The sequence below is a fragment of the Melospiza georgiana genome, chromosome 31 (genome assembly GCF_028018845.1).
Source record: "Melospiza georgiana isolate bMelGeo1 chromosome 31, bMelGeo1.pri, whole genome shotgun sequence".
In the NCBI taxonomy this organism is placed as follows: Eukaryota; Metazoa; Chordata; class Aves; order Passeriformes; family Passerellidae; genus Melospiza; species Melospiza georgiana.
Window position 1 is genome coordinate 578,454 of NC_080460.1, and position 16,797 is coordinate 595,250.

The 16,797-nt window shown below is 50.4% G+C and overlaps 1 protein-coding gene across 1 annotated transcript in view; it reads left to right on the top strand.

Moving 5' to 3' along the window:
* The window catches only part of LOXL2 (lysyl oxidase like 2), a 64,539-nt gene that overhangs the window by 14,403 nt on the left and 33,339 nt on the right, over nt 1-16,797 (top strand). Inside the window, exon 3 of the mRNA XM_058042488.1 lies at nt 14,287-14,498. Coding sequence (XP_057898471.1) covers nt 14,287-14,498 — 212 coding nt within the window. The remainder of the gene's footprint in view (nt 1-14,286; nt 14,499-16,797) is intronic.

Genomic DNA, 16,797 nt, shown 5'->3' on the forward strand with positions numbered 1-16,797 from the left:
TCCCAGGGTGGGATGAGATGGGGTTGGGGTTCCTTCCAACATGAACCATCCCATGATTCTGGTTAGTTCCATTAATTATTGGAATTAATATGTTTAATATTAAGGATTTAATGAGGATTTTTAAGGGTGGGGGTGGGGGTTGCAGTCAAACCAGGCTCTGTGTGAGGCCAAACTGAGCTGGGGTTGCAGGAAGGAAAGGGGACGAGTTTGTGCCATGTAAATCTCCCCTTTTAGGATATCTCTGGTTGGAAGGAACCCCTAAGGATCATTGAGTCCAACTCCCTGCTCCTCGCAGTGCTCAACAATGACACCTCAGAATATTTAATTAAAGAAAACGCTGTACAGGACCTGGAAAAAAAAAATCTACATATTTTCCTTCTCCAAACACTAAAATAGGTGCAAGAGTTTCAATTCTCTTTTTCACTCCGCACTGCTGAGATTGAAGCACCTGAAGCTCTGTCCTCAGAGGAAAATTATTCTACAACAAAAAAGGGAATGGCAATCTCTGCCATTTACATTTTTAGATGATTACAACTTTTTGTTGTAATTTTCCAGCTTTTTGCCATGAAAATCCGTGGAATGTCTGTCCCCACTGTGGGGATTTGTCACACAGGTCACCCCCAGCCCATCTGTGCCTGCTGCAGCCCTCAGTGTTTAATTAGAAAAGTTTTATTTGCTTGTTTGTTGTGACAACAGGGTTTGAGTTTCCCCTTGCTGTAAATGTTTAATCCTCCAAACCAAAGCCCAAGTGCAGCAAAATTCTGCTGCTTTGTGTGTCTGGGAGGGTCTCCAGCATCTCTTCACCTCAGGAAAATGTTAATTAACCTGATTTTGGGGTGATCCACCACGTTTTAGTGCTGTGTGAGTGTGATCATTTGCCTCAGTGGCTCCTTTGTGGCAGGTCAGGGTGCTGGAATCAGGGACTCGTGGAAGGATTTGTGTTGGAAAGGCCTTTAAAGATCATTTTTCTGTTCAAATATTGAACTTCTCCTAAGGACAGAGTGGGGTGGCCTGGGCGAGAAGGTGCTGATTGTTCAGAGGTTGGACTTAATGAGCTTGGAGCTCTTTTGCACAGATTTAATTTAATTGAATTAATTCTGTGTTCCTGCCCTTGTTGTGCCTTGTCAATAAATGTTCCCAGCTTTCAGTGCCTGATCCAAACCCTTGGAGGGAGCTCAGCAGGAAGGACACCGGGGATGACAAAGGGAATGACAAAGCTCGGCCCACCAGGAGAACCCAGCCCTGGGGCTGCCAGGACAAAGCCGAGTCCTCCCTAAGCTGGGCCTGGCCTGAGCTCAGCCTGCCCTGAGCTGAGCCTGTCCTAAACTGGGCCTGTCCTAAACTGAGCCTGTCCTAAACTGGGCCTGTCCTAAACTGGGTCTGTCCTAAACTGGGTCTGCCCTAAACTGGGCCTGTCCTAAACTGGGCCTGCCCTAAACTGGGCCTGCCCTAAACTGGGCCTGCCCTAAACTGGGCCAGCCCTAAACTGAGCCAGCCCTAAACTGGGCCTGCTCTGAGCTGGGCCTGCCCTGAGCTGGGCCTGTCCTAAACTGGGCCTGTCCTTAGCTGAGCCTGCCCTGAGCTGGGCCTGTCCTAAACTGGGCCTGCCCTGAGCTGGGCCTGCCCTGAGCTGGGCCTGCCCTAAACTGGGCCTGTCCTAAACTGGGCCTGTCCTTAGCTGGGCCTGCCCTAAACTGGGCCTGTCCTAAACTGGGCCTGCCCTGAGCTGGGCCTGCCCTGAGCTGGGCCTGCCCTGAGCTGGGCCTGCCCTAAACTGGGCCTGTCCTAAACTGGGCCTACCCTGAGCTGAGCCTGCCTGTGCCAAAGCCTCTCCAGGCCCCCTGCTCTGCCCTGTCCCCTCCCTGGTGTCCCCAGCCATTCCCAGGGCTGTCCCCTCTCTCTGCCCCAGCTCCACGGAGCCTTTCCCAGCCCAGCCAGGCTTTTGGCAGCCCAGATCTGGGCTGGGTTTGCTCCTGGCCCCTAAGCCTGGCTCAGACTCTGCTCCCTCACCCTTTTGTGCAGCCCCAGCCCAGCTATGTCCCCAGGCCCTGCTGTCCCCCAGCTTTGTCCCATCCCGCCGTGTTTATTTAACAGCCAGGACCTTGGGGTGACTCAGAGGCTCAGCTCCAGATGTTGAAACCCAAACAGATCCCACCCATTCCAAGGCATGTGAAGGAAAAACTCTTTTTCCTCTGGTGGCTGAGGTTTTAGGGGAAGTGAAGGTTTTTATGGTGGACAAAGTCCCTGTGGAAAGATTTTTGTGTCGTGTTGCGGATTGGAGGAAAAAAAACAATTTCTTGTTGAAGTTTCAGCCTTAATTCCTGGTTGGAAGCTGAGAAATCCTGGAGCTCAGCTGGGAGTGAAAAAGGATTTCACTATTATTATATTATTAAAACCGATTTATGTAATTTTTATTTAAGGGGCACTGGAATAGGTTAGGCTCAGGGAAGGAAAGAGGAGTTTGAGGGGATCATGGAGCTCTTAAAGCAGGAGAGGAATGAAAATGGAAATGAAAAAATCCAAGGGCAGAGCAGAGAGAAATCCAAACTCCAGCGTGATTCAGCACCAGGGCAGTGTCTGAGCCGGGGATTTCGAGGAACAGGATCCTCTCCTTGGACTGATTCCTGAGCATCCTCAGGGCCCTTCAAAAGGAAAGGGAACAGCTGGGTTTGGGCACGGAGAGGACCCCAAAAAACCCATCCTGGGCATCACCCACAGCACCAAGCCCGTGGCACAGGGCACAGGGAACGTTCCCAAAGCTGGGTGGGATTTTGCCGCGGACCCGGAGCCGTGGGGAAGCGCTTGGTTCAGAGGGTGGAAACAAAAGCAGTCGAGGCTCATGTGAAAAGTTTTCCGAGCCAGGAATCCTTTTGTGAGGGTTCAAAACAAACCCTTTTCCCTGGGCTGGCCCCGGCTGTGTGTCCCTGGTTTCGTAACAGAGCTGCAGCCTCTGCCAGGGCTTTTGTGTCCCACTGGGGAGGAGCAGCTCTGGGGCCCTGGACGTGGCTCCTGGCAAGGAAGGGATGAGCAGAGGGAAACACGGCCCTGCATGGAAGAGTTTCACACGTTTTCCCCTCATTTTTCACTCATTTGTGTTGTAGGATGCTGCAAGTCCCAGCTGAGATCGTAGAATCCTGCAATGGTTTGATTGGGAAGGGAGCTTAAATCCTGTCCCCAGGAACACCTCAGATTGTCCCAGGTGCTCCAACCTCTCCTTGGGCATTCCAGGGATCCAGGGGCAGCCACAGCTGCTCTGAGAATTCCATCCCAGCCCTGGGACTCTCATCCCAGCCCTGGGAATCCCATCCCAGCCCTGGGAATCCCATCCCAGCCCTGAGAATCCCATTCCAGCCCTGGGAATCCCATCCCAGCCCTGGGAATCCCATCCCAGCCTTGGGAATTCCATCCCAGCCTTGGGAATCCCATCCCAGCCCTGGGACTCCCATCCCAGCCTTGGGAATTCCATTCCAGCACTGGGAATTCCATCCCAGCCCTGGGAATCCCATCCCAGCCCTGGGAATTCCATCCCAGCCCTGGGAATTCCATCCCAGCCTTGGGAATCCCATCCCAGCCTTGGGAATCCCATCTCAACCCTGGGAATTCCATCCCAGCCCTGGGAATTCCATCCCAGCATTGGGAATTCCATCCCAGCCTTGGGAATCCCATCCCAGCCTTGGGAATCCCATCCCAGCCCTGGGAATCCCATCCCAGCCCTGGGAATTCCATCCCAGCCTTGGGAATTCCATCCCAGCCCTGGGAATTCCATCCCAGCCTTGGGAATTCCATCCCAGCCCTGGGAATTCCATCCCAGCCCTTTCCTCCCATCCTATGCCTGCCCTCTTCCTATTCCAAACCATTTCCCCCACCCTGTCCTTCTCCCCCTTTCCCAAATCGCTCTCCATCACATCTCTGCCTCCCTCCATGGTTTAGGGTTCAGCTTTCTCTCGATCCCAGAGTTTTCCTCGTGGTGGGACCTCTCCATGTGTCCCTGGAGCACAGAGAAGGGGATTTTAGGAATCTGCTTTATCCATTAGGTGTTGTTTGCTCCCAGTTTTTCTCTGGGATCTGTTTTCCCCATCAGCCCAGAGGATAAACCATTTCTGCCTGCATTTGCATTATTGAACAGCCCTGCTGTAACAAAACCTCTGCAGCCAAAGGAAACCATTCCAACCCCAAAGAATTATTGGGAAAAAGTTCCCAAAAGAAACCATTCCAACCCCAAAGAATTATTGGGAAAAAAAGCTCCCAAAGGAAACCATTCCAACCCCAAGGAATTATTGGGGGGAAAATCTCCCAAAGGAAACCATTCCAACCCCAAAGAATTATTGGGAAAAAATCTCCCAAAGGAAACCATTCCAACCCCAAAAAAATATTGGGAAAAAGCTCTTAAAGGAAACCATTCCAACCCCAAAGAATTATTGGGAAAAAGATCCCAAAGGAAACCATTCCAACCCCAAAGAATTATTGGGAAAAAAAGCTCCCAAAGGAAACCATTCCAACCCCAAAGAATTATTGGGAAAAAAAGCTCCCAAAGGTAATCATTCCAACCCCAAAGAATCATTGGGAAAAAAGCTCCCAAAGGAAACCATTCCAACCCCAAAGAATTATTGGGGAAAAAGCTCCCAAAGGAAACGATTCCAACCCCAAAGAATTATTGGGAAAAAGCTCCTGGCAGCCCTGTCTCATGGAGAACCCTCAGTGTGCTCATTCTGTTCCTTTGTTCTTGAATTTTCCAATACAAAGCTGAGCTCTGCAGTGGCTTGAATTCCTCTCTGAGGTTTTGCTCTTTGTTCAGAGCCAAGCAAACCCTTGAGTTGCTCCATCAAAAATTCCCTGCTCTAAACCAGCTCTGGAAGGGAAAAGGGGATGGGATTGGGGTTGGTTTTGGTCCCATACAAAATTCCAAAATTCCCTGCTCTAAACCAGCTCTGGGAAGAAAAATGGGAAGAGATTGGAGTTGGTTTTTCTCCCAGACAAAATTTCCTGAGCTCCAGAGCTCTAAACCAGCCCTGGAAGGGAAAAGGAAATGGGACTAGGGTTGGTTTTCTCCCATACAAAATTCCAAAATTCCCTGCTCTAAACCAGCTCTGGGAAGAAAAATGGGAAGAGATTGGAGTTGGTTTTGTACCCAGACAAAATTTCCTGAGCTCCAGAGCTCTAAATCAGCTCTGGAAGGGAAAAGGGGATGGGACTGGGGTTGGTTTTGCTCCCATAAAAAATTCCAGAATTCCCTGCTTTAAACCAGCTCCGGAAGGGAAAAGGGGATGGGACTGGGGTTGGTTTTGCTCCCAGAAAAAATTTCCTGAGCTCCAGAGCTCTAAACCAGCTCTGGAAGGGAAAAGGAAATGGGACTGGGGTTGGTTTTCTCCCTGACAAAATTCCAGAATTCCCTGCTCTAAACCAGCTCTGGGAAGACAAAATTTCCTGAGCTCCAGAGCTCTAAACCAACTCTGGAAGGGAAAAGGGGCTGGTTGGTTTTGCTCCCATACAAAATTCCAAAATTCCCTGCTCTAAACCAGCCCTGGAAGGGAAAAGGAAATGGGACTGGGGTTGGTTTTCTCCCTGACAAAATTCCAGAATTCCCTGCTCTAAACCAGCTCTGGGAAGAAAAAGGGGATGGGACAGGGGTTGGTTTTGCTCCCAGAAAAAATTTCCTGAGCTCCAGAGCTCTAAACCAGCTGTGGAAGGGAAAAGGGGATGGGACTGCGGTTGATTTTGCTCCCATACAAAATTCCAAAATTCCCTGCTCTAAACCAGCTCTGGAAGGGAAAAAGGGGTGGTTGGATTTGCTCCCATACAAAATTCCAAAATTCCCTGCTCTAAACCAGCCCTGGAAGGGAAAAGGAAATGGGACTGGGGTTGGTTTTCTCCCAGACAAAATTCCAAAATTTCCTGCTCTAAACCAGCTCTGGGAAGAAAAATGGGAACAGATTGGAGTTGGTTTTGCTCCCAGACAAAATTTCCCAAGCTCCAAAGCTCTAAACCAGCTCTGGAAGGGAAAAGGGGATGGAACTGGGGTTGATTTTGCTCCCATACAAAATTCCAAAATTCCCTGCTCTAAACCAGCTCTGGCAAGAAAAATGCGAAGAGATTGGAGTTGGTTTTGCTCCCAGACAAAATTTCCCAAGCTCCAGAGCTCTAAACCAGCTCTGGAAGGGAAAGGGGGATGGAACTGGGGTTGATTTTGCTCCCATACAAAATTCCAAAATTCCCTGCTCTAAACCAGCTCTGGGAAGAAAAACGGGAAGAGATTGGAGTTGGTTTTTTCTCCCAGACAAAATTTCCCAAGCTTCAGAGCTCTAAACCGGCTCTGGAAGGGAAAAGGGGCTGGTTGGTTTTGCTCCCATACAAAATTCCAAAATTCCCTGCTCTAAACCAGCTCTGAAAGGGAAAACGGGACGGGAGTGGGGTTGGTTTTGCTCTCAGACAGACCCTAAAAATGTCACTGTGGCCTGTTGGAGCTATCAGGAGATGAATTCCCTCCAGGAATGAAATGTTGCCTCATTTTTTGCTGCTTTGCTCATTTTTTTTTTTTTTTTTTTTTGTCCTCCTTGGCAAACGCAGGCCAGAAAAAAAAAAAAAAAAAAAAAAAAGATGAAACGATGACAAAAGGGTTGGATGCACTAAACACAATCCCAGGTTGGAGCAGGATTTCTTTACGTGTCTGAGTCAGCATCTCTGAGGGAGAGGGATGAGATGGAAGAGCTTTGTCCAGAGCCTGAGGTGGCACATTGGACCTGGGAGTGTTTTCCCAAATCCAAGAGCAAGAAATTCCATTTCTACCTTATTTTTCACTGCTATAAAAAAAAAAAAAAAAAAAAAAAACAACAAGGGGCCAGCCCAGTCAGGAGGAAAGAAATGTCCAAATGCCCAGCCTGGAAGGGGAAAACCCAGGACTTTGAAATCCTGGAGGGGGAAATTGTGAGATCTTGAGTGCTGGAGTGAGAAATACAGGGATCTTGAGAGGGAGTGGGAAATACAGGGATTTTAAATTCTGGAATGGGAAATATGGGGATTTTGAGTGCTGGAATGGGAAATACAGGGATTTTGAGTGCTGGAATGGGGAATACTGAAGTGCTTGAGTGGGAAATACAGGGATCTTGAGTCCTGGAATGGGAAATACAGGGATTTTGAGTGTTGGAATGGGGAATACTCAAGTGCTTGAGTAGGAAATACAGGGATATTGAGAGGGAGTGGGAAATACAGGAATTTTAAATTCTGGAATGGGAAATACAGGGATTTTGAGTGCTGGAATGGGGAATACTCAAGTGCTTGAGTGGGAAATACAGGGATCTTGAGTCCTGGAATGGGAAATACAGGGATTTTGAGTCCTGGAATGAATAATACAGGGATTTTGAGTCCTGGAATGAATAATACAGGGATCTTGAGTCCTGGAATGGGTAATACAGAGATCTTGAGTCCTGGAGTCATGGATAGCCTACTCCTGCTGTGCTCAGAGCTCTTTCTGGAAACAGCTGGAACAACTTCTTTGGATTTGTTAAGCTGCAGAAATAATCGCAAAAATAACAGGCAAATCCCAAAGTAACTGCCAGCATTCCCAAGCTTCCCATTTTTAAAAGCTATTGGGGTTTTTTGCATCACTGTGACTTTTCTCCTTCTCAGCCTCACTGGGCTCTTTTCATTCTCTGCCTGATGCTCTGACACCATAAATCCCAGCAAGGCCTTCCCAGATCCATCCAGGGTTTTGGAATATTAAAATCCACCCTCTGGCTTGGAGAATCCATGAGGTGGAGGCGCCTGGAAGGTGCAGGAATGCAGCAGGGAGGGATTGTTCCTTGTCACCCTGCTCAGTGCTCTCCCCTCAGCCTCTGGCATCCAGGGACAGGCTGGGTGTGTTGGGATTTGGGAACAGAGCTCCAGCCCGGCTGGAGGAGTGGGAAGGAAAAGGAAATCCCAAATCTGTTGGATCAGGAGAGGAAAACCCAAATATTCTCAATGAGAACGTGGCTGCTTTAGGGGTTCTGTTGTTCCCTGCTGCAGGGGAAGCCTCAGGAGGATGTTGGAGCTGAATCCTCAGGATCCTGGATAGGATTCCCTGGTTTTTTTGGCCTTTGAAGAAGCACTTTGCTCTCTCTGAACCTGATTCCTGCACAGGAGGAGGTTGGAGCTGAATCCTCAGGATCCTGGATAGGATTCCCTGGTTTTTTGGCTTTTGAAGAAGCACTTTGCTCTCTCTGAACCTGATTCCTGCACGGAAGGAGGAGGTTGGAGCTGAATCCTCAGGATCCTGGATAGGATTCCCTGGTTTTTTTGGCCTTTGAAGAAGCACTTTGCTCTCTCTGAACCTGATTCCTGCACAGAAGGAGTTTGGGAATTGCTGCTCCCTCCCAGGAATCCTTAAGGCTTGGAAAGGCCTCCAAGATCAAGTCCTTCGACTCCTGTGTTGGCCTTGGGGGTTTTCCAGGTTTCCCACCTGGATGACATTCCCTGGGATGGCCCAGCAGCCAGAACAGGGATGTTCAATGATGAGGAAGAGGTGGAACATGGGAACGCTGATCCTGGGAAGCACCAGGCAGATGTTCAACATCTGGAATGACCCAGGACTCAAGAGGGCTGAGCTGTGGAGCAGCTTCCTCACAAAACCACAAAAGTCAGCACCTGGAGCAGCACCCCTGGGTGTGAACTGGCTGTGGCCTCCAGCTGGTCTAAATCCAAGGAAAAGGGACAGGGCTGTCCCTTTTGAAAACCATGTGTGGCCTTTAGCACATTGCTGATGCCAGCTCTAGAAGGAAAATGTCCCATTTCTGCCACTTTAATGTGCAGCAGAGCTGATCCTCACCTAACTGTGGCTCTCACACCTACCCAGGGCTTCCTACAGCATGGAAAAATCCCACAATCACAGATGGAAAACTCCCTCTCCCACTTCCCCAGCTGCCAGTGCAAATTTCCTCCTGTTTCTCATCTTTTCCCAGGTGCTTTTCCAGCACAGTTTGAAGCGTTGGCTCCCTGGCCTTTGGGTTAATCCTTTTTAAAAGCTTTTATTAAAAACACTTGGAGATCTTCAGCACCCAGAACTGCTTCCAAGCAGATTTAAGGCTTCGATTACTTTTTTTCCTGGTGAAGAAAATGAGGCAGGGTAGGAGAAACAGGGGAACAAAGTTCCCTCTGACAGCCCTGGGTAAACACAATTTCTCCATCAAGGCAAAAGCTGGAAACATTTCCTAAATTGCACCAGGGAGAAGCGGGTTGCAGGGTTTGGAAAGCAGCCTGGGGAGGCCTGGAATGCCCTGAGGCTCCGATACCTTCCTGACAGCACGTAGTCAAAAACTCTGCAAGATTTTAGGAGAAGCTGCCAAGCTCGGGAGAAACTGCCAAGCTCAGGAGAAACTTCGTGCTGCAAATGGATTTCTCGGGCTCCACTGGAGAGGTTTCAAATCCCCTCTTACATCAGACCCTTGGAACACCTGAAATTGCCTCAGATGTAACAAATTTAGGTATCACAGGGGTTATTTTTAATTCTTGAGGGCTACAAGAGCTTTCAAAACTGGAGCCCGGCCTATGAGCCCTATGTGAGTAGCACTTTTGGATAAATCCTGTTTTCCAGGAGTTGAGGGATGTTCCAGCACAGATTTTGGGGAACTGAATTCCTGCAGCTGAGGGGGAGAGGGGGAATCAGTGATTTGCAAAACTGGGTGGTAAATGTAGAAAAATAAAAGACAGAAAGGTGGAGGAGAAATAAGGAAAAGGAAGGGGGAAGCCTTAAGTGAGTTGTCTAAGGTGGTGTGGGCAGAGCTGAGGATGAGGAGGAGATGCCAACCCCATTCTTTGCCCCTTGCCCCACTCCCTGACCCATTTCCTCTTTCTTTGCCCTTCCCTGGGCTCTGTTTGTTGTATCAGCACCGGTGGAAGCATCTGGAGAATGGCTGAGCCACGGAATCTGCAGGAGCCAGCAGGTTCTGCTCCAATCTCCCTGTGAGCCCTGACCAGAGGCCCGTGGCCCTTTAAAGCTCCGGGCAATTTTCCTTTTCCGAGTGGCTGAATCCGAGGATTCCTCAGTTCTGATGTAACCCCGAGCGGCACCACGTGGGTTTGCACATATTTGACAAGGAAAGGGCTCCTGGAAGGGAATTTATCCATTTTTCAGAAGCTCTTTTGTAACCACTCGCCACAGAGGAACTTTTCCAGCCAGAATTCGCCTCTGTGGCTCTGCAGGGCTGCTTTGTGCCCTCGTGGGTATTTTTCAGCCAGGATTTGCCCTCAGGGATCTTTTCCAGCCTGGATGTGCCCCCTCCAGCCAGGATTTGCCCCTGAAGTCCTGTAAGGCTGCTTTGTGCACAAGTCTTTCCAGCCAAGATTTGCCCCTGAGGCCCTTCAGTTCTGATTTTTGCCCTCAGGGATCTTTTCCTGCCAGGATTTGCCTCTGAAGACCTGCAGGGCTGCTTTTTGCTTTCAGGGATATTTTCCAGCCAGGAGTTTCTCCTGAGGCCCTGCTTTGTACCCTCAGGGATCTTTTCTAGCCAGGATTTGCCCCCTTGAGCCAGGATTTGCCCCTGCAGGGCTAGTTTGTACCCTCAGGGATATTTTCCATCCAGGATTTGCCCCTGGGGCTCTACAGGTCTGGTTTGTGCCCTCAGGGATCTTTTACAGCCAGGAGTTGCCTCTGTGATTCTTCAGGTCTGGTTTGTGCCCTCAGGGATCTGTTCCAGCATGGATTTTCCCCCTCCAGTGAGGATTTGCCCCTGAAGTCCTGCAGGGCTGCTTTGTGCCCTCAGGGATATTTCCCAGCTAAGATTTGCCCCCTTCAGCCAGGATTTGCCTCTGAGGCTCCGCAGGGCTGTCTTTTGCCCTTAGGGAACTTTTCCAGCCTGGATTTGCTTCTGCGGCTCTTCAGGTCTGGTTTTCCCTCAGGGATCTTTCCCTGGATGTGCCCTGGATTTGCCCCTGAAGTCCTGCAGGTCTGCTTTGTGCCCTCAGGGATCTTTTCCTGCCAGGATTTGCCCCTGGGGCCCTGTAGGGCTGATTTTGCCTTCAGGGATATTTTCCAGCCTGGAGTTGCTCCTGAGGCCCTGCAGGTCTGGTTTTTGCCCTCATGGATATTTCCCAGACAGGATTTGCCCCTGAGGTTCTGCAGGTCTGGTTTGTGCCCTTAGGGATCTGGTCCAGCCTGAATTTGTCCCCTCCAGACAGGATTTGCCCCTGAAGTCCTGCAGGACTGGTTTGTGGCCTCACAAGTATTTTTCAGCCAGCATTTCCTTCTGCGGCTCTTCAGGGTTGGTTTTTGCCCTCAGGAATCTTTTCCAGTCAGGATTTTCCCCTGGGGCCCTGCAGGGTTGGTTTGTGCCCTCAGGGGTATTTTCCATCCAGCACTTGCCCCCTTCAGTGAGGATTTGCCCCTGGGGCCCTGCAGGTCTGATTTTTGCCCTCAGGGACCTTTTCCATTCAGGATTTGCCCCTAGGGCCCTGCAGGGTTGGTTGGTGTCCTCAGGGGTATTTTCCAGCCAGGATTTGCCTCTGTGGCTCTTCAGGTCTGATTTTTGCCCTCAGGGATATTTTCCTGCCAGCATTTCCTTCTGTGGCTCTGCAGGGATGATTTTTGCCCTCAGGGAACTTTCCCAGCCTGGATTTTCTCCTGGGGCCCTGCAAGGCTGGTTTGTGCCCTCGGGGATATTTCCCAGCCAAGATTTGCCCCCTCCAGCAAGGATTTGCCTCTGTGGCTCTTCAGGTCTGATTTTTGCCCTCACAGGTATTTTCCAGCCAGGATCTGCCTCTGTGTTTCTGAAGATCTGGGTTTTTTGCCCTCAGGGATCTTTTCCAGGCAGGATTTGCCCCCTCCAGCGAGGATTTGCCCGGTGGCCCTGCAGGTCTGATTTTTGCCCTCAGGGATCTTTTCCAGGCAGGATTTGCCCCTGGAGCTCTCCAGGTCTGGTTTGTGCCCTCAAGGAACTTTTCCAGCCTGGATTTGCCCCCTTCAGCCAGGATTTGCCCCTGAGGCCCTGCAGGGCTGCTTTGTGCCCTCAGGTCTTACACTCAGGGATATTTTCCAGGGAAATTTGCCCCCTCCAGCCAGGATTTGCCCCCGGAGTCTTGCAGGGCTGCTCTGTGTCCTCACGTAGGTGCCATATGTGAAATCCATTCACCTTCCATGACTCACTCGCTGTCCCAGGCCATGGAGGAGGAGCCAGACAAATGCTGCTGTCAGCACATTGGAATCCCAGATTCCACATGAAATCATGGCTTTGGATGAAAACCCCAAAGTCCTTCCCCTGCCGGGCTCCCACCTCCCTGCGCCCGGAATGATTCTGTGAGCAAGGCTGGCCCTAACAAAGCTGAGCTTGGTTAATTTACACAGGAGCAGGAGCTAAACTAAGGTGAAAACAGCGCTTGGAATTGAAGTGACAAAGCAGATTTGTTATAGGGCTACTTACAAAATAAATTAGAGCTTTTTTTTTAATGAGAAAAAGAATCTTCTTCCAGAGGATGGATTTACACAAGGTGGAAAGGTTTGTTTCATAAAACCCCAGAAAGGTTTTGGTTGGAAGGGAGCTTAAAAATCATTCCATCCCTGCCATGGCAGGGACACCTTCCACTATCCCAGGTTGCTCCAACCTTGCCTTGGACACTTCCAGGGATCCAGGGACAGCCACAGCTTCTCTGGGAATTCCATCCCAGCCCCTTTCAGGGAAGAATGTATTCCAAATATCCATCTAACCCTGCCCTCTTGAAGTCTGAATCTCTGTTTTCCTGTCACTTCTCTGCCTCCCTGCCCCGTCCCTTCCTCAACACCTCATCCTGTCTGCCCTACTTGACCACAGCAGTTCTGGGACCCCACCTGGAATTTCCAAAACCCATTTCCCTACAATCCAGCATCATTCCTGTTTATTTCCACCCACAGAACTTGACCACAATTGGGCTGTGATCTCACCTGGAAGCTCACAGCCCATTTCCCTCCAATCTGTCACTGACATATTTTATGAAAATCCTTTCGCTAGGATTTTTCTCCTGAGAAGCTGAGAGACCTCAGAAATGGAATGTAAACAATAATTTTCTGATTGCTGTGGAATGTGGTCTGAAGGTTGCTTACCAACAGGTGCATCTTTGATTGGTTGCATGTGAATTGTTTTTAATAATTGGCCAATGACAGCCAGCTGTGTCAGACTTTGTAGTCAGTCACAAGATTTTATTATTCATTCCTTTCTAGCCTTCTGATGTCTCCTTGCTCTTTTTTTAGTATAGTTTTAGTACATAATTTTCTTTTAATATAATATATATCATAAAATAATAAATCAGCCTTCTAAGAGTTGTTGGAATATTTACCAACATTGTGGACAGGACGTGCCTTGGCTTGTTTGAGCCTTGCTGCTGAACCAAATAGCAGCACTGTGATGTTTCACCCCACAGACACTTTTGGCCGGCTGGGTGTGTGGTGTTTCACCCTACAGACACTTTGGGCTGGCTGGGTGTGTGGTGTTTCACCCACAGACACTTTGGGCTGGCTGGGTGTGTGGTGTTTCACCCCACAGACACTTTTGGCTGTGGGTGTGTGGTGTTTCACCCCACAGACACTTTGGGCCGGCTGGGTGTGTGGTGTTTCACCCCACAGACACTTTGGGCTGGCTGGGTGCTGCACTGGGCACTGGGGACAAGTGCAGGCCTGCAGGAGCTCTGGTGGTGCTGGGATGGAGCTGCCCCCCATAACAGGGGCTGCTCCTCAGGTTTCCCTCTGTGGAGAAGCTTTGAGGCGATGGTGAAGGAAAGGAGTCGATTCTGATGGAGGGTTTGGATGCAGAGCTTTATTCTGGCCCACAGGCCTCTGAATGCAGCACCAGCTCCAACAGAACTCCCTGAGCCCGTGGTTGCTGCTCCTTTGAACCCCGGGGAGAGGGGCAGGGAAGGGGCAGGGAGCCACCAGGCAGGGACAGGACGGGAGGGACAAAGGGACAAAGGACACCTGGATGGCCCAATGCCCCCAGGGGTAGAGGGCATCCTTTGGATCTGCCAATTCTGGAATGCCAGGACTGACAGACAGTGCTGGGAGGGGGAAGGAGAGGTGACTGACACACCTGGCAGGGAATGATCAGGGAGGGATCCAAAGTTCTGGGGTAAATCCTGCAATCACAACGCAACAAAACATGGAGTCAAGATTCTCATCTCTTCCCTCATCCTGGGGACCCTCAGACACCACCACACCAATCCAGCGTCATTCCCATTTATTTTCCACCCGCAGAACTTGACCATGATTGGGCTGTGATCCCACCTGGAAACTCATTTCCCTCCAGCCCATTTCCCTCCAATCCAGTGTCATTCCTGTTGATTTCCCACCCACAGAACATGAACATCCAGGTGGAGGACATCCGGATCCGCGCCATCCTGGCCACCTACCGCAAGCGGGTCCCTGTCACCGAGGGCTACGTGGAGGTGAAGGACGAGGGCACCTGGAAGCAGATCTGTGACAGGCACTGGACCATGAAGAATTCCCGGGTGGTCTGCGGGATGTTCGGCTTCCCCAGCGAGAGGAAATACAACACCAACGTCTACAAGTAAGGGCAGGGCTGGGTGGAGCCACAGCCATTCCCTGGAACACTCAGGGCCTTGTTCCCAAGGCAGACTGGCAGGTGGGGGACCCTGGGGGAGGAACAGCTCCGACTACTTGGTTCCTCCAGATGGGATTTTTCGTTTGTGTGAATGTTTGGAATGTCCAGCGTTTCCTGGTGCAGGCAGGGGAGGCCTTTGATCCTCATCCATGGGATGCAGGCCTTGATGAGTATCAGTGTTTGACAGGGCCTGGGATTGGAGATGGGACACTTGGCCCAAAAAATATTTGTATTTTGTAATACCAGCTTGAGGATGAACATTTCCTCCAGCAGGGATGAGCTCTGTGTGGTGGGCAGGGCAGGGATGGAACCAAACTTCTCCCACTGTGCCAGTAAATCCATCAGCTGTGAGAAAATCATGGAATAGTTTGGGTTGGAGGGGATTTACAGCCCATCCAGTGCCACCCCTGCCATGGCAGGGACACTTGCCACAAGACCAGTTTGCTCCAAGCTGTCCTTGGACACTTCCAGGGATCCAGGGGCAGCCCCAGCTGCTCTGGGAATTCCCTGCCAGGGAACAATTCCTGCCCAATATCCCATCCATCCCTGCCCTCTGGCAGTGGGAGCCATTCCCTGTGTCCTGTCCCTCCATCTTTTGTCCCCAGTCCCTCTCCAGGGAATTCTGGAATGATTTGTGTTGGAAGGGACCTTAAAAGTCACCCTGTGCCACCCCTGCCATGGCAGGGACAGCTCCCACTGTCCAGCCTGGCCTTGGACACTTCCAGGGATCCAAGGGCAGCCACAGCTTCCCTGGGAATTCCATCCCAGCCCCTCCCCACCCTCCCAGGCAGGAATTCCTCCTCCATCTCCCAGCTCACCCTGCCCTCTGTCAGTTTGAAGCCATTCCCTGGGTCCTGGCATTCCATAATGTAAAGTCTCCAACTGCTCACCCCATCCCTGTGCAGAAATCCAGAGGTGGGACCAGTTCTGGATGTGCTGGGAGCTCCCAGAAAGTCACCTTGGAATGAAATGAGCCTTTTTGTGCTTCCTTGTACCCAGCTTCCTCCTTCCCACCCCGAGTGCAATTCCTGTCTGTGCATCCCAGAAGGTGCTGGGAAAAGGGTTCTCTGTGATCTCGCTGCTGCTTTTCCTGCCTGGATTTGCAGATTCCTTTAGAATGAAGGAAGAAAGCAGTGATTTACAGGGAGAACATTGTGTTTTCTGAGCTGCAGGCGGAAAGGTTTAGGCTGTGTTTCCTGTTCTTTGGGAGCCAGGAGCTTTTTTGTTGTCATTGCTTCTGTTTGCTTTTTGTCACCAAGCCTCATCCCAGACTGGGCTCTTCCCACACTGTTGCCTAGGAAAAACACCCTGCAGCAGATGTAAAAGAGTTTAAATGAAATTCTGTCTGGTTTCTTTGCTGCTCTGTGACCTGGGGAGTGGGGAAGCAGCTCCAGGGGAGGGCTGAAGGCCCCAGGCAGGGGCTGTGGTTTTCCTGCTCCTTCAGGCCTGTGGAATTGCTATTTCTGAACATTCCCCCTGGATCAGCCTGGCCATGTTTCGTTTCTTTCATTAGCAAGATCCCAATCTGCTGGAGAGGTCCTTGCCTTGGAATAACCCAAAGCCACACAGGGAAAATCAGGAATAAAGAACCCACTAGAATTCAGGGAGACAAGCAGGGAGTTTGTTGCCCTGGACAGCAGTTTCAGGTTTTGCTTCCACCAGTGCAGCACATTTCCCTCAAACCCATCCCTGAGATTCCCATCCCCTGCAGGAGCAGGGAATAAATCACCTCCAGACAGACAAAGTAGATTTTTCCTGCTTCCAGTTGTGGCCTTTCCAAGAAAAGCATTAACTGCAGCATCTGGAGCCATCTGCCTCGAATAAAAGTGTGCTCAGGAGCTGTCCTGTCTCTGGGACACATGGAAATGGAAAGACTGACAGAAGGTTGTTCAGCAGCAGCTCAGCACTGCTGAAAATCCCACTGAACTGAGCTGGAATTAGGAACATGAAGTGCTCCCAAATCCCAGCCCAGGAGATCTCTGCTGCTGAAGAGCCTCAGTGCCCCAAGAGCTCCCTCCCTTTCCTTGTTTTCAGCCTTGCTGGGCTCCAGCACCCACAAATATTTTGGAAAACACGCAGAACATTATCCCAGGTTGGGAAAAAAAACGGGGATGGCGTTTTATTGGGTGGGAGAGGCTTGGAAAGCTTTGGCAGCTGCACAGTTTTGTTTGTCAGCAGAGTTTAAAAGCTGAATTCTTCCTTGGGCCGGTTCCCTCTGTGTTCTGGGCGGGTGCATCGTGTTCAG